The 22922-nt window shown below is 37.0% G+C and overlaps 2 protein-coding genes across 7 annotated transcripts in view; one reads left to right on the top strand and one right to left on the bottom strand.

The window, feature by feature from the left end:
- The first annotated feature begins 53 nt into the window (after positions 1 to 53).
- LOC113106983 (bromodomain and PHD finger-containing protein 3-like) lies at positions 54 to 14521 on the top strand. Of its 2 annotated transcripts, none has more exons than XM_026269085.1 (13): positions 54 to 1485; positions 3080 to 4614; positions 5218 to 5374; positions 5485 to 5616; positions 6929 to 7057; positions 7536 to 7848; positions 8020 to 8295; positions 10304 to 10879; positions 11532 to 11610; positions 11691 to 11785; positions 11884 to 11972; positions 12914 to 13068; positions 13210 to 14521. In XM_026269085.1, exons 2-13 carry the CDS (start codon positions 3116 to 3118, stop codon positions 13391 to 13393), a joined length of 3684 nt encoding a protein of 1227 aa, XP_026124870.1. In that variant the 5' UTR covers positions 54 to 1485; positions 3080 to 3115; the 3' UTR covers positions 13394 to 14521. The 2 variants fall into 2 exon arrangements, with proteins under 2 accessions (XP_026124870.1, XP_026124869.1); XM_026269084.1 differs by having other exon boundaries at positions 54 to 1684.
- A 2573-nt stretch (positions 14522 to 17094) lies between these two features.
- Positions 17095 to 22922, bottom strand: part of LOC113106986 (bile acid receptor-like) — a 10538-nt gene continuing 4710 nt past the window's right edge. Inside the window, exons 2-11 of one of the 5 annotated variants that reach the window (XM_026269092.1) lie at positions 21785 to 21902; positions 20117 to 20470; positions 19162 to 19302; positions 18858 to 19000; positions 18643 to 18735; positions 18470 to 18557; positions 18291 to 18392; positions 17811 to 17906; positions 17534 to 17647; positions 17095 to 17356 (exon numbers count right to left, since the gene is read on the bottom strand). In XM_026269092.1, the coding sequence (XP_026124877.1) occupies positions 17142 to 17356; positions 17534 to 17647; positions 17811 to 17906; positions 18291 to 18392; positions 18470 to 18557; positions 18643 to 18735; positions 18858 to 19000; positions 19162 to 19302; positions 20117 to 20470; positions 21785 to 21881 (1443 nt within the window). In that variant the 5' untranslated portion in view covers positions 21882 to 21902 and the 3' untranslated portion in view covers positions 17095 to 17141. Of the gene's footprint in view, positions 17357 to 17533; positions 17648 to 17810; positions 17907 to 18290; positions 18393 to 18469; positions 18558 to 18642; positions 18736 to 18857; positions 19001 to 19161; positions 19303 to 20116; positions 20471 to 20553; positions 21337 to 21784; positions 21924 to 22922 lie in introns of those variants that run through there. The other 4 variants (XM_026269091.1, XM_026269093.1, XM_026269094.1 and 1 more) reach the window with 4 other exon arrangements.

Below are 22922 nucleotides of genomic sequence, written 5' to 3'. Positions count from 1 at the left end.
GGTAGTGTAAAAAAAATATATATATATATATATATATATATATATATATATATATATATACACGCACACACACAAATGTATACAAAAGTATAATGAATTGTTGGGGATGCATAACGGACACTGTTACTGACTTCAGTTTAACACTTAAAGAAATGAGCCTTAGAATTGTGACTTGTTTATTTAAAGTCAAGATGAAATGGCAATGGTTACCCATTTTAATCTGCCATATTTCTGAGTGAAGCCAGGTATGCTTCTAGGAAAAAAATTTCTGGCGGTGTCTGCTTTTTTAGCAGGACCTTTATCCAAGTGGGACTTTTAGTGAAGTGGGTGTTAAAATTACATAGCAAAATGAAGCCAGGTGGTTAAAGGGGAGGGATTTAGAAATGGTGTGTTAGGGGAAATTATCACATTTTACTGAATGATTACAGAGAAACATTTCTTTTTTGGGAGTAACATGCACAACAAATTTTTCACAAGACGAAGAATGTGTATTCAGAAAGTACAAATGGTCCATTCTAATTTCATATTGACTTTAAGGCTTTTGTTGGTTACCTTCAAATCCTTTGAAAGGTGTGACAGGATGTTTAGCTTGTGGAAGTGATTTACGGTCCATGACAAATGGCACCAAGCAAGGTTGTGAGTAGCACATCAGTGTGAGATTTCCAGGATCTGACTTATTTTTCACATTTTACTGTTCTCTTTGGCTTTAGTACTGTATTTTGTTTCTTGTATGTAATAATGTATGCCTTAACTCAACTGTACCAATATACCCATGTCTCGAATAGCCTACAGAAAATGTTATTTCCTCTCATGTAAACTGTGTTCGTCCACCTCGGATGGGTTTGTGATCATGTTTGCTGATATAAATGTTAATGTTTCGTTTATCTAGTAATTTTCAGCTCCTCTTCTTCGCTCACTGGCCTAATGTCTGCACCTCTCCAGTCGAGCTGTATGCATTACAGCTGACACAGGTCGTGATGAACTCTGACCACAGCATGAACTGTGTGGGAAGCGCACTGGTCCCTAAACGCATTAAAGTGGCATAAACTTAAAAGGAGTTAAATAAACATTAGCGCAACGCTTTATTAAATTACTCGTGCAGCTGAGAGAGTAGATGGCCTGCTTTTCTGAAGGGGCGTGTTTTTACCATCTCGACTGAGAGCTCCGCTCTGCCTCTGTTTCTGGCGAACTGCTAACTATCTATCCAGGCAGCGACGGTTGTAGTAGTCGAAGCTGAAAATAGCCAGCTAGCTTTGCTTCTCCCGTCTAAATCTAACTTAACGTCGACGATAAGTTAAAATGCTGGACATGAATCCATATTCATGAATGCGCAGAAGACATTTGCTGGAGGAAACTATGGAAGACTGAGAGACGGGAGACATTTTATCGGCGAATTTTTACCGGCTTTTCGGCCAAACCACCAGCTTAAACTGCCTTCGCAAAAAAGCTTCTGCCTCTCCACGGAAGTCGTGGTTGGAAAATACGGTAAATTGTCGGGTTTTGAATGTGTATTATATGTTTTGACGCCAGTTGAAGTTGTGAGATCAATGTCAACGGTCGCTTTGCTCAGCTGGTTGTTTGGATACCGCACGCGGGGTTTCTGTGCTGGTTACCCGGGCTAGAGCGGCTAACTAGCCCGCCAGCTTTAGCAGCCTCGGCGTTTCGATCTCTTCAGAGTTTACCGGTAAGCATATTCTTATGAACGCCATCTGAGAACAACAGTTTTATGATCAGAAGCGGTAACGGTGTTGTCATTGTTTATGTTAGTGTAAGGGGGTTTTCGGGAAACTTAGGTGAATCTCAAGTTCTGTTGGACTGTAAATATGGCTGACGTTTCGTTCTAGAATCGAGGACGCGCAACCTAACTATTATCCTTGTGTGATACTTTTTATCGCCGCTGATTGGCTGGACGGAGAGGGTGGACGGTTGTGATTGGTTGTCCAAGAATGAGGGTTGATAAACTTCTCAGCCTCTGGTGGTTGTCTCACTTCAGTGACAAATTCCCCTAAAACTCCACTTTAAGTTTTTCAATGTGCCTCCTGAAATGTTTAAGGTAGTTGATACGAATGTATTACTTCGGTGTGACTCTGTATTACGATTTAAAAGTGGTTTTAGCGTTGACAGTAAGAGGTCGAACTGCTAGAGGCCTTGAGATCAAAAGTCCCGCCCATTGAACAGCGAAAATAAAAACACTGTAAATTGGCTACCGGCCACAACTTAATCCTTCAAATGAGTTTGTATAATCGAATGTTCGTAATTAACTTAACTAGCAATGTCTACATTTACATGCCGATACAATAATTTCATATTCGATTTTATACTTATTATTATACTTAATAATTATAATATTATTATATTACATGGACAAGTAGCCTTTAAGCTACTTTTTTACATTTATACAAAACACTGCAGTATTGCTTAGTTTAACAGTTTTGTAAATTTGTAAATGTATTATTCTATTATGTAAATTAAATTTTTTTTATAATTCTATAATAACTAACATAATGCAACAATGCATATTAGCATAATTAAAATAGACGTCATAATTTCAAATTTTTTTAGGTGTGCAAACAATAGAATAAGCAAAGTTATAAAGGTCGTGTAAGAAAATTACGAAAGGGGTGAATCTGCTAATTAATCGAAATTGCATTTAATAATAATACGATACCTAATAGCCTTTTTATTTGTTTTATTTATATATATATATATATATATATATATATATATATATATATATATATATATATATATATATATATATATATATATGCTTATTTTTTGCATTTATACAAAACACTACAATGTTGTATAAAGCCATACATATAAAATAAAAATGTAAAATTAAAAAAAGTAAAAAGATTACCAGCATGTCATGATGCGGGTTGTGACCACTTCCAGGAAATGAGAGTGTGCACAGTATTTACAGATATATGACACAGTCGACCATGGGTGATATGAAAACTTCTTAGTGTTGACTATTTGGCAAGAAAATGAAAGGACAGTTGCACATTGGTATCTTTGTGTTTTCTAAATCAATTCGGAATCTTATGCTTGTTCTTTTTCTCTTTTTGCCACTCAGGTCAAGGTACAAAGGGGCAGCGTGGTGTGAGTCCCCATGAGAAAACCACGACGGAGGGGAGGCCTGCCCGGGGCCCAAAGTGATGCCGCGGACACAGGTACAGCTGGTAGAGGGGCGTCACAGCCACGCTCGCTCTCTCCCTACCAGCTGAAGGTTTCACCCACCAGAGAAACCCTAACGTACGCCCAGGCTCAGAAGATTGTGGAGGTGGATCTGGATGGAAGACTGCATCGGATCAGCATCTTCGACCCCTTGATGGTGATCACTGAAGATGAAATGACAGCTCAGGACATTGCTGAGTGCAACAGCAACAAAGAGAACAGCGAGCAGTCATCGGTGACCACCGCTGTCAGCTCCCCGCGACGATCGGGAGCCCATAAGGGGAAAAAGAAAGACGTGAAGCAGTTGTCATCGTCTTCATCACAGAACCACAGCTCCAACTGTGGACAGTCTCAGATGAATTCGAGCGTGAACAGCCACCATGGCACCTTACCCAAACCCACTTTCAGAGAACAAGAGTCTTATGAACCAGTCGAGGTGCCTCCTCGCCCTTCGGCATATTACCGTTACATTGAGAAGTCCGGTGAAGAGATGGAAACGGACGCGGAGTATGACATGGACGAGGAGGACGTGGCCTGGTTGGAGCTGGTAAACGAAAAACGAGTGTCAGAAAGCCATCCGCAAGTGTCACCCGACACTTTCGAAATCCTGATAGATCGCCTAGAAAAGGAGTCGTTCTTAGAGTTGCGAAGCCAAGCGCCCTCACAGAGTATCATCGACGAAGACGCCTTCTGCTGCGTCTGCCTCGACGATGAATGTCTCAACAGTAACGTCATCCTGTTTTGTGACATCTGCAACCTGGCGGTGCACCAGGAGTGTTACGGCGTTCCCTACATCCCTGAGGGCCAGTGGCTCTGCCGCTGTTGCTTGCAGTCGCCCTCTCACCCCGTGGACTGCGTGCTTTGCCCAAATCGGGGCGGAGCATTTAAACAAACCAGCGACGGGCGATGGGCACATGTGGTCTGTGCTATTTGGATCCCGGAGGTGTGTTTCGCCAACACAGTCTTCCTTGAGCCCATCGAGGGCGTAGACAACATTCCACCTGCTAGGTGGAAGCTAACATGTTACCTGTGCAAGCAGAAAGGTTGTGGAGCATCCATTCAGTGCCACAAGGCCAACTGTTACACGGCTTTCCATGTAACCTGTGCGCAGAGAGCTGGACTCTTTATGAAAATAGAGCCGGTCAGAGAGACTACTGTGAATGGGACTACGTTTTCAGTGAAAAAGACTGCGTTTTGTGAGGCGCACTCTCCGCCTGCGAAGGACGGGTCGGATGATGAAGAGACCGGGGGGAGAGTTTTGGGGTGTCGGGCTAACAGGGGTCGCAGTGCCTACACACAAACGCCCCAGCTCAAGAAGCAGAAACGAAGCAATAAACTGGATTCTAAGCAGCAGCAGAAGAAAGGAATGAAAGAAGAGGTGTCAAAAAAAGTCACAACGCCTTTGATCACTGTCCCAGAAATACCTACTCACAGGTAATCATAAAGTATATCATATATATTTAACTTGTTTCTTTAAAAAGATAAATTATATATTACAAATGTAATTTTATATATTTTGTTACAATTATATTTCATTTCAATGTAATTAACAATTATTTTTATTGTATTCCTCATTTGTAAGCTATAATAATAGGGTGTGTATATATATATATATATATATATATATATATATATATATATATATATATATATATATATATATATATATATATATATATATATATATAATATACATGTAATTGTCTTGTGTCTGTATTTATATATATGTATTTATATATATATATATATATATATATATATATATATATATATATATATATATATATATATATATATATACTATTATAGCTTACAAATGCATATATTATTAAATATATATATATATATATATATATATATATATATATATATATATATATATATATATATATATATATATATATATATATATATATATACATATATTAAAATGTGTACATATTTTCAAATACATTTTATTTTATAATTATTCTAAAGTATTAAACAATATTTTATAACAAATAAAAGAGCTTAATTATTCTGCTGGTCTTTTTACAGATTGAACAAAATTTCTAAAGATGTGATCATACAGAAGAAGAATCAGTTCATGCAGAGACTTCACAACTATTGGTTGCTTAAGCGTCAGTCACGCAACGGAGTGCCTCTCATTCGTCGTTTACATTCACATCTGCAGGGTCAGAGAAGTGTTGAACAGGTCAGTGTTTATGCGTAATTAAATTTTGTATACATAAGCCACACCCCTGATGCACAACTACAATATCATGCATTGTGCATGCATATTATTGACTGTTATAAACTGTGTAGGTGGAGCCAGATGAAAAGCTGAATGCTGTGAGAGAAGAGCTGAAATACTGGCAGAAGCTTCGTCACGATCTGGAGCGAGCGCGACTCCTGATCGAGCTTATTCGCAAGAGAGAGAAACTGAAGAGAGATCAGGTAACATGCTGAAATGTTACATATAATAACTGTGTATTCTTGCATAATAAAGACAATGAAGTTATCTGAAACCAGAAATATAGTCGAGCCAGAGTCATGTTTTTAAGGTCTGTTCGACATTATAAGCAGGATGTAGTTATTTCTGGATTCATATTTACAGCCTCCAGAATAAAACATGTGCCAAGCCTATTTTTGTCTCATGTGGCAAGCTGAATTGAAAATGCACCATTAAGCTATTAATTGAACAAGATCAATGCCATATAGGCTTTTATGAAGCGATATAAAACACTGAAGTAAACAATTGAATGAAAAAAAGATGCCATGTCTGGCTTGGTGAAAGCAGCACAGACATGTTGTTTTTAATAACTCTTCCTTAATCCATATGAATATCCATATGAAAATTTGTTTAAGGTAAATTACCATTTATGTGTAAATATAATGCCCCTCCTCATGAATATTAGAATTTGTGAGGATCAAGTTTGTGCTAACTCTCTATTGGTTTTGGAAACTGCTTTTCAATTGCTTGCTCCCAATAATCATTTTATAATTTATAGCTATTATCAAAGAGAACACTCAATTTGGTATATAATACAATTTTATTTTTTTCTGTATAGAGCCGAAACTGTTGAGCAGCAGAAATTCTGTCATTGTGAAAGTACAGCACAAGCCTGCTGTTGCCGTTATGCTGCAGTGTAAAGCGAGCATAAGAGTTAGGATATGACTTGATTTGGCAAATATTGCATGTGAATTTGGTCTTCTTGAGATTTGGCTTGTCTGCTTTTTTCAGCTCGCAAAACCACATGTGATATCTTATACTATGAATGAAAATTCTGAAGGCACATTTTTAACATGAATACATTTCTGCCACTTCCTTTGCAACTAATTGGTGGTTTGGAAGGGAAGTAATGTATGAGCATTAGTGCAACTGAACATACTGACAAACTCTAATTTGCTACTTGCTGTTGTAATATCAATATTATTTAGGGGAAGGGAATGTTCACATTCAAAGGAACTTTTCATTGGACAGAAATGTATATGCGTGCATTTTTATTAAAGTTTTCTGGAAGATTACGAATTTAAAAAGGATTTGCAATAAATTGAAATTTGCTCAATTTGAGTTTTGTCAACATTTAGAACTACATATGGATGACCTTAAAGCTCACAGACATGGACTAAAAGCCACAGACTGTAATTTTCATGAAGAAATACGACCCATTACTTTTATTTTTTAATAACATCTGCTGACTTCTGTCACTTTTACCATATAAGAATTTCAGGCATCTCACTATATAACCATGTGTTGCTTCTGTAGGTAAAGATTCAGCAAGCTGTGACCGAGCATCAGTTAACTCCAGTCCTGGTACTGCTGCGATCCACTTTAGAACAGCTTCAGGAGAAAGATACTGCAAAAATATTTGCAAAGCCTGTCAACTTGAAAGAGGTGTGTTTATTTTATGTACATTCATATACACTACTGTTCAAAACTTGCGAAAAAGGTCTCTTATATATTCACAAAGACTGCCTTTATTTGGTCAAAAATATAGTATAAACTGTAATATTGTGAAATATTACAATAGCTGTAATTCCAGTCTCTGTCACATTAAGAAATCATTCTAATATGCTGATTTGCTGCTTAATATTTATGTAGAAAATGTAATATATTTTCAGGATTATGTGATGAATAGAAACTCCAAAAGAACAGCATTTGTACAAACATTTGAACAGTAATGTAAATTTGTCAAGTCATGATCGATTAATATGTGGCAAAGGTGTTTTTTTGTATATTGGCCAATAAAACGGCTTTAAAAATGAATTGATGCATTAAGCTTTATAAAACACAAATCTAATCTTTTATTACAATTCTAATATCTTCATATTGAAGTTTCAGTTTCACAGAAGCTGTGTTCTTGGGTTCTCAGGTCCCAGATTACCTGGAGTTTATCACGCACCCCATGGACTTCTCCACCATAAAATCCAAATTGGAGGCTCACAAATATCGCTCCGTCACTGACCTTGAGGCTGATTTCAACCTCATGATCAATAACTGCCTGCTTTATAATGCTAAAGACACTGTGTTTTACCAAGCTGCAATACGCCTGAGGGACCTAGGGGGCGCTATCCTGAGGCACGCTCAGAGACAAGCCCAAAACACAGGCTTCGACCTGGACACGGGCATGCACCTGGCAGAATCGCCACATAAAAATGACTACTACCGCTGCACTTTGGAAGACGGTGAGTAGTTAACAAGAAATCATATAAAACTAAATAAATTGCCTACAATTAGGCGGGATTTCTTGACTTTTATTGTAACATGACATAATTAAGCTTTATTTTTCCAAGAATGCAGTGGCATTACGTTTACCTTTTGTTCTTTGTTATTAATGGTTGGTTTTGTTTGTGTAGTCGACACGCTGCTAGACCCTGATAATCGATTGCACATGACGACGGAAAACCAGTTGAGGGAGCTGCTAGATAAATTAGATGTGGTGACGTCCATGCGCTCGAGTGGTGCACGCACACGCCGTATACGCCTGCTCCGCCGAGAAATCAACAACATCCGCTATAAGCAGCAGTCGCGGAACTCACACATGCTCAATGGAGACCTCAAAGAGGAAGACGAGGAAGAGGATGAAGACAAGGAGATGGATGGTGAACATAACCTGTCGTCATCAGATAAAGGTGAGACTTGACTATGATTGGGGATCAAGAACCAGGTGTTCAGAATTTCCATTTTTTTAAGTTAATGTTCCAGAATTCCACATGTTTTTTCAACATTTTGTAAATGCATGTTATTGACATTCATCAATGTATGCGTTTCATTTTAAGTGCCCCTATTATGACTGATGAAAGGTTCATCTTTTGGTTTTGGGGTCCCCAACAACAGTTTGAAATGCATGCAAGGTCAAAAAACACTCTCATTGTTTTATAACATGCGTTTATTTTTACTTTACTTGCTCAACGACTCCCAAATGATTCGCTCAACGATTCATTTTTCCAAACCCTTCCTTTGCGTAGTGCTAATCTGCGGTCATTGGTTCGATTGGTCTCATTTCCAATTCATCATGGCTCTAATGCCTGATAAAGCAGTGTTTGTGAGCGCAGTACTGCTTTGTGTACAGTGTTACCGGGGAAACCAATATTTTTACCACTCCAAAAGCGCATATAGTGGCAAAGAATGAATTAGCATTTTCATTCAGACCAAGTTTTCAAGTTTTCTGGGTTTGCGCGTCCAACAAGTGGGCGGTTAATATACTAATGTTTCATGTTGATGTCAACATGAAACGGCTTGGGATTCGTTTTAAAAACAACTCGTTTCAATGATTTAGAGTCGACTCTTTCTTTTGAGATACAATAACTTTAAACATGGTGTAATCTCAGATTTTAAAAAAAATAATAATAAAAATAATAATTGTTAATATTTAATAAAAAAAAAATAATCTGGATACTTTGGAGAAACAACAGATTTCACTCCAGTCACACATGCAGTAGTATCACACATTACTTTGGTTACATCTCTACTTTTATAAATCGATCAAAAATAGTCAAAAACTAGTCTTGTACTCTGATTCAAACCAATAGTTCTAATGAATTGTTTACTTGCTCTAAACTGTTCTTGACATAAGGCCTGTTCAAATCAAAATCTACATTACAGTAGTACAACTATATTCCCATCCACACCTGTGCATGATAACTTTGTTTATTATAAGTACACACTGCAGTTTTGTCATCTACTACTTTAAATGCTCAAGCTCTTATAGCAGGATGCAAGTCTGATTGGTTGTCAGTGTGTTTGTTTATCAGCTGGAGGAAAAGAAATCATTTTGAGAGGGATTCCAAAGATGTAGTTCCACTGTGGTATTACTAGCTATGTTTCCATCCACCTAATTTTATGCGCATTTTGGTATATCGCATAAAAAACCTGCTGAATGGTAATGCCAAGATGGTCATAAATTCAAAAAATTTGCATTAAAAAAACGTATACGCACAATTGACTAATTTACATTAAAAAAATGTATACGCACAATTGACTTGGATTAACTTTTTATCCTAAATTTTTTTTTGCATTAACTACTATTGAAACATTTACTGAATAAATTCCACCACATGCATCTAATGTCTTGTGACTTTGCACAATGGGATGGGATAACTTGACTAACCAGTGGACTGATCGCATTGCACAGCATTCGAAATGTTTTTTTGATCGTTCTGAAATGCCTGAATTATACAACTGCATTCCCAAACAGCACTTCTGACAGCAATGACAGCATTTATTGATTTGTCTGCTCGGTCTGAGGCACAAGTGATTTATCATATGAAAATTATTATATTCAATGTCTTCTCCTACTTTTCTTAGTGATATTTAGTGCCAGTTTATCAGGAAGTGATGATTTTGTTCTCTTTGGATCGTAGAATGGAAGCGGTGCTTGATTCGCAAAATATTTTATGCAATGTTCCTGTTTTAAGCTTAAATTAAAATAGCATTTTTGGATGGAAACATGGCTATTGTTATAGTTGTGGTGTGCTTTTCTTTTAAATTTAGAATTAACTATTACTTTTTCACTATTGTTATAGTTACCATCCTTGTGCGAACTGGCCTTTACTCAAGGTTCGCAAGTTGTTACTTTCATCATGTCTAACTTATAATTAACTTTTTTTTTTTTACATCTGGATGTTGTTCTTCATCTAGATGACTGTAAATCAACCCCCCCACCCATGCTGGAACCCACAGGCCTGGCTTTGTCCCCTCCACCAGCAGACACCCACCAAGAACCGCCAACCCTCCGCCCCATGACATCTGACCCCAGGACATCCCCATGCACACCTAAGCGCCTCAAACTCAACATTGAGAGCCAAGAGGCCTATTCAGACACCACCCCTGTGAACAGCTGCACCAAACCTGAGGACCGCCCGCCTGAGAACAAACTAATCAATGGCCTTTCCACCACAGAGTCACCGACCCGGCCTGCCACAGGAGGGGTCGGCCGGCGGACGTCCGTCCTTTTCAGAAAAGCAAAAAATGGAGCAAAGCTCCAGCGTGAGAGAGACAATCAGATGCAGAACGGAAGCAGGGAGGAGGCCATCAGCGCTGACCCAGACCCTGCACGCACACCCAACTGCATCGCCACCATCAAGACTGAAACCTCAGCCCAGCCAAAACCTTCAACACCTCCGCCCATATCAACCCCGGCCAAACAGAGAGCAAGAAGCCACAGCTGCAGTCCAGAGCGCGAGAGAACACCCCCTCGACTCACTCTAGAGCCTGGTGAAGAAAACAACTGTTTTACATGATGCATTTGAAATGATTTTGTGATAGGGCACCATGATTTTGGTGGAAAATGTTATTACAGATTTTCCATTTGAAAATGAAAATGCATTTGTTAGAAACTGTTTTGGTGAAAGTTCCAGGTTTGCACAACATCATTATGTAAAATAATAATTTTTATTATTGCTTCAAAATATTAAACAAAATAGGAAATATTGCTATCGTACAAATATATTCTACAAGTATTAAGGAAAAATAATAAATGTTTTACTGTCCAGCTGTAAAATGTACAATAATAATATAATATTTGTTATAATTTCTTCATTTTCTAATGTTTAACCATCAAGCTTCTAATTGTAACCCTGTCTTATTTACTTGTAAATAACTGTTGTCACCCCTGTGGGTTTTTATATGCCTTAAACAAAATGTAAATGTGCTTATGGTTGTAATATCATACCAGAACAAACTCACTTTTGTATCAGTATCCATAAATGGGAGGAGACCTTGAAGGGATAACATTTCATTTTATTTATTTACATTTTAGAAAGCATGCACAATCTTTTTTTCATGACGAACTGAAATTGTGGTATGGATACTTTATAGTAATGAAACCTTTCTCAAACACCCCTTTCTCTATTTTTTTTTTATTTAGCTCTCACCAACGGATTCAGAAAGCACAAAGATGGCGGCTCTGACTCAGAATGCAGCTCATCTCCGACTCTGAGAGAACTGTAAGAGGAAAAACTAAAACCTGAAACCTCTCTGCATCATATAGCTGATGTGCAGTTAACTGATCATTTTTTGCTTTCAGTGTCTCACCCCTTAAAAAGAGCAGAGGGAAACCTGCTTTGTCCAAAGTCCCTTTTTTAGAAACTGTTAACGGAGACTCTGACTACACTGGGACTGGTAAGAAATGAATCCCTATGAAATGTCAGTGTATTTGTAAAAAAAAAAAAAAAAAAAATGTGCCAAAGTGGATATTTTAAAATCTTTGTTGTATGCAGATGTTCTGTCAAACGGTGATGTGCCTGAACCTGAACCTCTGGATTTGGTGTGGGCCAAAAGCAGAGGATATCCGTCCTACCCTGCTCTGGTGAGAGAGGGCGCTCTACATTCATATTACATGAATACAACATGTTGGTTCAATTATTTTAGGTTAAGCATACCAGTCAAAATGTTTTAGTTTTTTTTTGGCTTCAGAATTCTGCCAGCCTTTCACAATAATGGGACAGGCCTGACATCAAAAGTTACCCTTTTAACATCATTAATGCATGTTCCGGGTCTGATTATGAATTATTATTCACAATACAGGGATTATCAATGGGTTTTTTTTTTGGGGGGGGGGGGGGGCTAAAACACCTCTGAGAAGTTAATATTTCAGAGTTGTCATTAAAAAAAAATTTCATAGGTGTTTTATTTTGACTGCTATTATTTATTATATTTTGATTTGTTTTTGTTTAAATATAATAGAATATTTTACGTATATAATTTTTATGGTCTATTATTTTCATCAACTTGCTTCACTAGTAAACTTTTTTTTTTCACCTTTTTTATTATTTGTTATATTTCGTTTTTTGTATTGATATTAAAATTTTATTTTCATAAAATAAATTAATTAATTTGATAATTTTTTGGAATTAATTAATTAGCATTCTATGAACTCACTGCAGTTCCATCAGCAAACACTTAAGTGTTTTATTTTGATTGTTTTTTATATTTTGAATCATTTTTATTTTATTGAATATAATAATTTTTATTTTTATTACTTATTACCACCTTTGTTGACTCACAAATCCCAGTTTGGAAAAACCCTGCATTAGTCCATGCTATTTCAAAATGTTATTAAAATTTACCTCTCTTCTATGACGCATTTTATTTTTGGACACCATTACAAATCCCTCATTCACAACTTCCCATTCGTCCTTTTTTTTCTCTCACCAAATAGCCTGTTTTTTTGGGGTTGTGAGCAGTGTTAAAGCAAACCACTGACGTTCAAATATTAAAGGAATGGTTTGAATTGCTCTTATGTTGTAGATCATAGATCCAGACATGCCTCAGGAGGGTCTTCTGCACAATGGAGTTCCCATCCCTGTGCCTCCGCTTGACGTGCTGCGCCTTGGTGAGCAGAGACAAGAAGAAGCCGGCGAGAAACTCTTCCTGGTTCTCTTCTTTGACAACAAACGCACCTGGTGAGCACAGCACTGGGGATTTACTTCAGCTTTATCCTCCAGACTTTGCATTTTCAGATATCCATTGATAGTATCTGCTGGCTTTACTGGTTTCAGAAGGAACTGTCACTGAGTTTTCTGTTCCTGCGTATGTCTCTGCAGGCAGTGGCTGCCACGAGATAAAGTGATCCCTCTTGGCGTTGACGACACGGCTGATAAACTGCGTATGATGGAGGGCAAGAAAACCAGTATCCGGAAGTCCGTGCAGGTGGCCTACGACCGAGCTATAATCCACTTGAGCCGAGTTCGAGGAGATCATGGTTTTGTCGGCTCCAACTACATGTAGAACAGAAACGCCAACCACATCTGTCCTAACGTACCACTCACATGGGCTTTCTAAGGAGGGCTGAGAGCCATTTGGTTAGTGCACCAGGTACTAGACCCCCGATCATTCAGTTCAGTTTAGTTTATCCATGTGTTCATGACACAACCCTCTCAGTCATTTCAGATTCAGGACAGGAAAGTGCGGTGGCTTCTACAAATAATTCGTTTTTATGAGGTGTCACTTTATGGTGATGACGAGTCTAAACCACACATAGACACATAGCGTTTGGGTACGTTCAGAGCAATTAATTTCTGAAAAATGTGTTTTAAATGAATGAACTTAAAGAATATAAACGTTTGAATGAATCACTGCCATTTTCTTAAGATAGCTTTTTACTTTTTAAAGTTTTAAAAACCACTTCTTGTATATTGTAAAGACACTTGTTTATATGTTTTTTTTTTTTTTTATCATATAGTATCTAATTTAATTTTTTTTCTCTTGTTTATTGTGAAATAAATTGCCTGGAGGAATGAAGACATGAAGGTTGTGTATATACATGTAAAAAGATTTTCAGAGGAACTGACTTCCTATGTAGTGTATCCTGCTTGTCTTTGATAGCGGATGGTGTGAGTGTGTGCATATATATGTACATTAACGGCATACGATCGTGTATGTATGTGTATATGTACCAACTCACGGTTGTCTGTGGTTAAATATATATTCTCATTTTTGATACAGAAAAGTAATTTATTTATGGACCGTAAAGAGATAAATGAATTAAATTATATTGGTTCAAGATGGAAAGCAGATCTCTTATTTAAGATGGTAAACTATTGCATAGGCTTTTAAGATCTAACTTCACATGTGCTTTCAGATCCTGGTTCAGTTCTTTTTAAGATTTCACGGTGAAAAGTTTGAAGGATGGTGATGACGACATGTTGTACACTTGCTGTTATTCCCTTTTCACCATCAAGCACAGAACCTTGTATTTATTGTAGAAAGTTGTGGAGCTTTTGTTCACCGTTTATAAGATGGAACCTCTAAGAAATTTTAAGCTTGTACAAACAGCAGATTTTACCTACCCACCAAATAACCGGTCTCAAACAGTATTTTCTCATACGGGGAAATAAATGTTCTATTGAAACTCTACCGTGGCTGTCTTAATATATTGATGGATTAAGATCATAAGCAATTTTTTTCTTGATTTTAAACCTGTTGCATTTTTAAATATATATAATTAACATTGTAAAGCTCTGATGGAATGTTAGATTTCCTAATAATACATGTAGGCTATTTTTCTGGTTGCAATATTACAGTACTACTGACTAACCAAGACATTTGGGCTAAAAATGACTGAAAATGTACTTTGAGGTAAAGTAAAGGTGGCACTGATGTATTTTTTTCTTGTTGTTTGGGTAATTATATATATATATATATATATATATATATATATATATATATATATATATATATATATATAAATGGTTTGAATAAGATGAATTCATAATGATTTACTTTACATCTTAGAGTATTTCTCCAGACAAAGAAAGCTAATTATAAAAACTTGCTTAAACATAATTATCTTATCACATATCTATCATTAAATATCACTATCACTGTTTATTCCGCATAATCGAGAAAAGCGTCGCTTACAAGAGCGCCGCGCGTTTTTTGCCAATTAGAAAAGCAACCAATCAGAAACCCTTTTTATCTGTCAATCATCTTGAACGCGCGGATTTGACGAGATTGGGTTGGCTGACGACTTTGAGGAGGGCGGAGTCGGGATTTTCCCCCCTGTGTTTTAATGGTTTTCAAACAGCCGCTGACGAAATTTAAAAAGGTGAGAATCATTTGTATACAAATTAACGCTTACATTTTACAACAGTATGGGGGGACATATTTTCTTAAAGACGGCGTGTTGTGGTAAATGTGTCTGCTCAAACGTGTGTATTTTGTAAGGGGTCACGTGGTACGTAAATTATGCGTCATTAAATAACATTAGAAACGTTTAAATTAAATGTATGCATTTAGCAGACGCTTTTATCCAAAGCGATTTACATTCCATTCAGGCTATCAATTTTTAACTGTCATGTGTTCCCGGGGAATCGAATCCCCAACCTTGTGCTTAATAGCCCAATGCTCTACCAGCTGAGCTACAGGAACACTTTACTATTAGTGAGGTAACTTAATCAAGAATATATCGTCTTGTAAAATTCTTGTTCTTGTACTGATGCTCACGTTTTCCTGAAATATGATATTCCATCTTCTTTGTAGTGTACGCTTGAGTACTTGTAGGGGGCAGCAGTGAATCAGTACTGATGATGAAACAACACGTGCAGTATGATTTCTTTTCCATAAGGTGATGTCAGCATATTCTATCCAGATGTGTTTTATTGTAACAGCCCTTGTCACAGATCACATTAAAATAATATTTATATCGGAAACACACACACACATGTCTATGAGCTAATCTCCCAGGTCTCTGTTAGCAATTTGGAAAGATCACAAGTGAGCTTATCAAACTCAATGATCATCAGTGGTTTATTAGCTCATCCATAAACTCTAACCTTACTTTCTTTCATTCAAAGTTATGCATTTAATTTGATGAATTTACAAATGAATATTTTAAGTGTTAAATAATAGTAAGCAAGCCTATACATAATCTAGTTTATTAATAACTAGTGTAGTACTCAATAACTGAAAAAGTATCAAAGAGTTCCCTCTTTTTACTAAACAATATAACGTTAGACCTCAGCTTTGTGAGATTAATTAATTTTATTTACTAGATTGTTCCGAGGTTTCTTTGATGTTGTGAAATCTAAGAAAAGGAGAAACCGTTACGCTGTATCTCTGTAACATAGCCCTCTAATGTTTGCTTCAGTTTAGAATTTGAACAGTTCAACATTCATATGCTGAGTTGTCCACTGTATCAGTTTCATTTGTGGTCGTAGGGAAATTAAAGCAGTTGCAGGTCTTACTCTGGCTTGCGTATGATAGATTAGCAACACCTGTTTAAATAGCAGATAACACTTAGGAGTAAAACATCAGACAAACATTGCTGTTATAAATGAATAATTCCTATTTGTAGGAAAATGAAGCCATGCACCTATTTTTAAGGGGTACCAGTCACAATCCTATCACTTCGTTATACGATTGTGAGGCAATAGGTTTAACCAAATACTACTTTGAATCATAACCCAAAGCATCACCTAAGTGTGTACTTACAATTTAATTATAAATCATTAAAGTACATAATAAAAATATAATTAAAGCTACAACTATTAAGTGGTCGTGTGTTGATGAATTAATCTTTGGGACACTTGCAACCAAACTCTGCATTGGGTTTGCACAAATCATTTAAATGACATTTTGGATTCAAAATGACAAATTTTGCAAAAAGGCACTATTTATAAAAATGTTATTTAAAAAGAGAAGCTTGAAGCTTCTGGAGAAAATGATTGCATATCATTAACATGGGTTTAAAAATTTATAAATAGAACAATAAATACAAAATCATATATATTACAAAATAAATGAAAAGCAAGAAATTCTAAAACACATTAAACATTAACATTTTTATTTTATGCATATAAGAAATGAGGCTTACATTGTTTTTTTTTTTTGTTTTTTTTTGTTTGTTTTATTATTAAACTATGTTTGCACACGGGTAACCAAAAGTACACTGACCTGGGATATTGTTCTGGGCAAAAATAAAAAGTGTATTGCAACAGAGATCATATGTCATAAATCTCTCTCCCTAAAGGCTGTCTCAAGGCTGCATGTCCCAGGGCTGCTGTGGGAGAAGGGTGAGGTGGTTGTGTCGTAGTGTCCTCAGCTCTGTCAGCCGTCCCAGGAGCCTGGCGAAGCGTCGTGGGTCCTGTGCCGTCCCCTGACTGCAGCAGCAGCAAGCTCGGGACAGGAGCTCCAAAACAAACTCCTGTAAGTTCTCAACGCAGCCCACCGCACGCAGAGACGGCCTGTCTGCTTCACAACACAGAAAAAAATGGAGGTCATTGGAAACAGTTCTAAAGAAATTGTATTTTGAGGTGCTTAAGCTGAATCTTTATGATGGCATTTGCTGTCTGGCCTATAAATGAATGTTCTGAATATGGTGACATCACATGACATGAGTCACAATTGTGTTAATCATAATCCACAGACCTGAACATAACACTGCGGTCGCTGTTAGAAGTGCATATTCAGCCTCAGTTACTGCAATAGTCACCATGCTGTGGAGGAAATTTACCACAGACCTCGAGAACTCATCATTCAAACCTTAGCAAAGATAAAATAAAAATAAAAATCACAATATTAGCAGAGACAAACACTTTAGACATTTGGACTTAAAGATGTATCTTACTGAGGATTAATCATTGCATATTGTGAGATTTTCCTGCATTGCATATTGTGAGATTTTTCACTGTGGATCATAGATCACCTGAGTGTGTCAGTGTCCTGTGGCTGTCCCCAGTTTTGGACTCTAAAGTTTTCACCCAATCGGGGTTTGAGTTATTTGGATTTGCTGTGTATAAAGCTGGTGATAGAAAACATAGCAGTCATGTGTTGAATTTTCCATTTCAAATGAAAATTTTATCAAAGCTTTATAAACACAATTAATTTTTAGCACACACAATTTAGCTAAGCTTATAAAAACACACATTGTCCTAGACACCAATATTTTAACTAGTGCTCTCTAATGGTTTAATCACATCCAAAATTTACGTTTTTGAATGCATGATTTGTATATTTATTATGTATATATAAATACACACACTTGCATGTATATATTTCAGAAAAATATGTTGTTATGTATTTAGTAATACGGCATATTTTGAAGTTATTGTTAGCACTGTTTGCTTTTGAAAAAAGACACTTGTCAGACTTAACAAGCAGACTATGTGATAATGAATAGTGTTACCATTGCTCTCTGAGAACTGCTGAGCCAAGAGTAGGAACATGACCTCAACTGAAGAGCTGGACAGAAGTGTGTTCTGGTCAGAACCATCCAAAAGCTCAAACCCTAAACAACAGATGACCACAAATTAGATGCGCTTAGAGGTGTGTGGTGTAAACTGAGAGAAGTTGGAAGACACTGACCAGGTACACTCCTTAAAAATTGCAAAAGCTTCTCCGCCTGTGGAGGTGTGAGATCTATATTGTTTGTCAAACTTGACCACAGAGGCACCTGGGGAAAGAAAAAGAGTGATATCTTATGATATATTAAGTGGAGTATGTGTGTTTTCATTTTTAATGAAAAGAAAAAAACATACCCGACAGTGCGTGTTGTCTTGAATTATGTACCTGCGATAAGCCTCAACAATTCTATTCAGAATGCATCTCTGTTCTCTGGAGAAACCAGATACCTGCAAACAGCATTTTGAAGAAAAGACACTAGCTCAGAATTTTTTTAATATAACAGGCTTCAAATCGTACCAAAACTCTAATTTCATGCTTGGACAGGCTAAATAAAATAGGAGAGCTTTACCCGAGTGGTGAATCTGCTGGTGGACGAGACGCTTCTGCTTTCAGAGTATTCGTCCTCAGCTCTTCCTGTTGACCAACTGTGTCCTCGGTGCTTGGAACCCTTCCTCAGTCTCTTCGACTGGCATTGCACCTCTGTAAGCAGACCTGACAAAAAGACACCAGCAATCAGCTAATGCTGACAGTGTTTTATGCAAACTCAACATCCAATTAGATTTGAAGTGTTTTTGTGTGAAGTAGCATCTGACGTTATCGGCTTCCCCAGAAATGACAGAAAACCCTGTGAAGAGTTTTTGCGTAAATCTCACACTCTGCCAGCATCCCGACGGCTCTGCATTTGCGCAGTCTGCAGTCCTGACACTTTCTCCGCATGTACATGTCCATCTCGCAGCTTCCACCACTCTTGCAGCGGTACACTGCCTTTTTAGTCACACTGCGTCTGAAGAAACCTAAGCCGAGAGAGACACACAACTGTTTAAAACGTTTGGGGTTGGTAAGACTTTTTTGATAAGGAGAAAAGACTTATTTTAAAACCAAGGCTGTATTTATTTGATCAAAAATTCAGTTAAATCAGTAACGATGTGAAATAATACAATTTAAAATAATTGTTATATTTTAAAATCTAATTTATTCCTGATGGCAAAGCCGCAAAATGAATTTTCAACATCATTACATCATTCATAAATCATTCTAATATGCTTGATATGGTGCCAATTTGGTGCTAGTACAATTAGTTATGCTGCTTATTTTTTTTCTTGATTTGTGTAAAAAAATCTTAGTATTACATTAGGATTTCTGTATCCTAACTCATTTCTGTTTTTTTATTTTATTTTTTATTTATTTATTTGAGTAATAGAAAGTTGAATAGAAGTTCTTGTAACATTATAAATGTATCACTTTTGAGCTATTTAATTCATGCTTGCAGAATAAAAGTATAGTTGATTTTCCCCAAAAAATTTACTGACCCCAAATGTTTGAAAATTAGTGCTCTTATATATCCAAGCAATTAGCAATAGCAAGTACCAAGTCATAGTTCACCGCTATTGGCAATTTTTTTTTAAAGAGACAATATCTTAGATATGTCCCACCCCACTTCTTAGTTCCAAAGGAAATATGGCAACACAGGTGAGAAAACTGTTTTCGTCAAGTTATTACATGCAGTCTTATAAGTACTGATTTTGGCATTAGTAAACAATGTAAATTCAAGAAGTGCATCATGGATTATCGTTGCATTAAAATTCAGTGCTATTGTGATCGTCCAACCTTTGCATCCCTCACAGGTGAGGGCGTTGTAGTGATATCCCGAGGCTTTATCTCCACACACCACACACAGCTCATCCTGGCCCTTCACTCGAGCTCCGTGGCCCATCCTGGGTCTTTTTAGCACTGGAAGACCGACAGTGCTCCCTCTTGTTGGGCTTTGGACCTCCATGTCTGGTTCACAGGTGAACTCAGAACACTGATGGCTGTAGGGGTACGGCGGGTTGCACGCTTGAGCATTTGGCGCTCCATACATTGAAAACTGCACATTGACATGACTGAATGTCTGCTGGCCATAGAGAGGACTTTGTAGATCTGGTTCCTGATAAGAGCAGCTCAGTGGATCCACAAGAACATCTGCAGCAATGATTGAAGAACATCTTGATGAATGAAACGATTCACAAGAAATATGTTCCTTTTTCACATGATTCTCAAATTACCTAACTACTTTTATGAGGCCTTTGGGACGTAATAAAAAAATCCCAGAGCGAGACCTTTTGAATCTTTTCTGTCTCTGGAAACAGGATGCAGCTGAAGAGGTTACAGTTTTGTTTATGGTTGTTATTTGCCTTGTAGCTTATGGGGTTTTTAGAACCGTACGGAACAGAGCCTTCCTGATGTTTTCTCTGTCGACGGGAAGGTTGTGAAGATGGATTTTAAATTTGAGTTCCCCCATAGAGGGAACATGTGTCACAACTGGCAGCATTTCTGAATCACATCTGCACAAGAAAGAAGGTTTTTTTTTTTTTATGTCTTGACAGACACTCTAGAACTAGTAGTGACAACAAGCAAATAAATGGATGAAATATTTCACATGAGAAAAACTTATATTTGAGTAGAAATCTTATCTCATCCAACCAATTCCTGCAAATCCATCTCTGTTTTTCCATGTCATCCATAAATATCCCTCTGCATTGTGGTGGTCTCTTTACTTTCGTTCAATCCTGTCTTTCTCACAGATGTTTTATGTCCCGTTACAGCTAGAGCATAACTTTCCGGTGCTAGTGTCTTGTTTGTACACCACTGGAGTTTTTCATAAACATTCATGTTGACGAGAGCCTGCTTATATACTATCATTGACTGTCCTTCTAGACACCACAGTGAGTTAAACGACAAAACCAAAATTAGACTTTGACCAATCAACTTTTGGACATTAATTGTTTCTCAAGGCGACATCTTGAAAATAATATATATTTTTTAAATTGCCATTATAGTGCCACAAAAAAATAAGATACTATATTAAATATTCTTATAATATACTATTATAGCAATTCTTAATATTTTTATTATATTATTAAATTTTCAATTTTTCTATATTTTATTACTTTTAATTTCTTAAAATTTGTAATTAGTCTTAAGTTTGAGCAATTATATAGTAATTACATCACTAAGGGAATCTTGTTTTTTTAATCATTTTAGTTATTCAACAATAACAAGACTGATTCAATGAGTCAGTGGGGTCCAAAACAACGTTGGTTCCCATTGACTTTCATCATATGATCAAAACACACATTTTCCTAAATATCTCCTTTTGTGTTAAAAATAAAAAATTACATAATTCTTCAGGATCTGAAAAAAAAGCAAAATGACAGAATTTTGAGGGAACTATCGTTTTAACAACATTGTAATTCTATGATAAACAGATTCTCATATAGTAACGCATAATCTTACCATAGTACTGTGGCGGCTCTGTGATGTCATACGTGTCTGATGCAGAGAGGTAGCCACTGACCGACATGCTCATCTCAGGATCTGTCCCCTCTCTCATCTGATCAGTTGGATTCTCGCTCTTCGCAGAGAGTGTCTGAATCTATAAAAGAGCACAAAAGCTTTCAATCACCCTGATTGAAGATCAGAATCCAATGCCTTCAAACCTTTCTTCAGCAAGCCCTCCAACCCCAGATAAAGACCAGTTATTTTAGGCATCACTGTCACGAAAAGGTTATGACAGAACTCAGCAAAGGCTGTAGAGATCTCCGTCTGTGCTCCTCTGGGGCTCTGAGACGATCTGAAGAGCATTGACTGTGAGAATTAGACGAGAGACAAGGCCTGTGTGTCCAAACAGCTGCTCTGGCATGAGTTTCACAGAAAAGGCCTCACAAAGAGCAGTCCATCCAAAACGCCTTCAACAGGTTTGGCCTGTAGCGGACTCCCAGCATTCAACCGCAGCTGTGTGAACATACCTAAACTTGCACTCTTGTCTAGTAACTGGAAAGAGGACCTGCAATACACTTTAAAGCAAGCGGCTATTTTGGTTGTTTACTGAATGACTTCCCCAGGGAGCAATTTTGTGGCTCAGAAACTAGTGCAAAGCATCACCAAGTTGACATTGAGAAGAACTTTTATCCAAAGCTATTTGAAAATTGGCCTTTTCCTAACTCCAGCTCTTACAATTAACTATCACTTAGAGGAGATCCCTACTCTGTAAGAAAAAAATTAATAGAAAAATTTAAATATACTAGTTTTCTGTGAGAAGATATATATCATGTTTATATAAATAAACATGCCTTCTTGTACACAATAAAATGTATTGTATCTGAACATGCTCATGCTGCAAACAAATGTCAGCATTGTTGTGAACAATGAGTTATTGCACACAATTTCCAGTGCACTGATATATTCCAGCAGTGGTGTAAAAGAAAACTTTCGCTTTCACTTCCCCAGTTCCATGTGAATATAAACAATAAGCTCTCTAACATGAACGAAACTGAAAATGTGTTGATTTTGTTCAACTAGCCAGTTCACACATGCAGAAGGCTATATTGCTAAGCCCCTTTGTCAAGTAGGTTGTTTGAAGGGAATATTGTTC

The sequence above is a fragment of the Carassius auratus genome, chromosome 8, assembly GCF_003368295.1.
Source record: "Carassius auratus strain Wakin chromosome 8, ASM336829v1, whole genome shotgun sequence".
In the NCBI taxonomy this organism is placed as follows: Eukaryota; Metazoa; Chordata; class Actinopteri; order Cypriniformes; family Cyprinidae; genus Carassius; species Carassius auratus.
The sequence above is the reverse complement of the archived record's forward strand: the minus strand, read 5'-3'. Positions and strand labels throughout refer to the sequence as shown.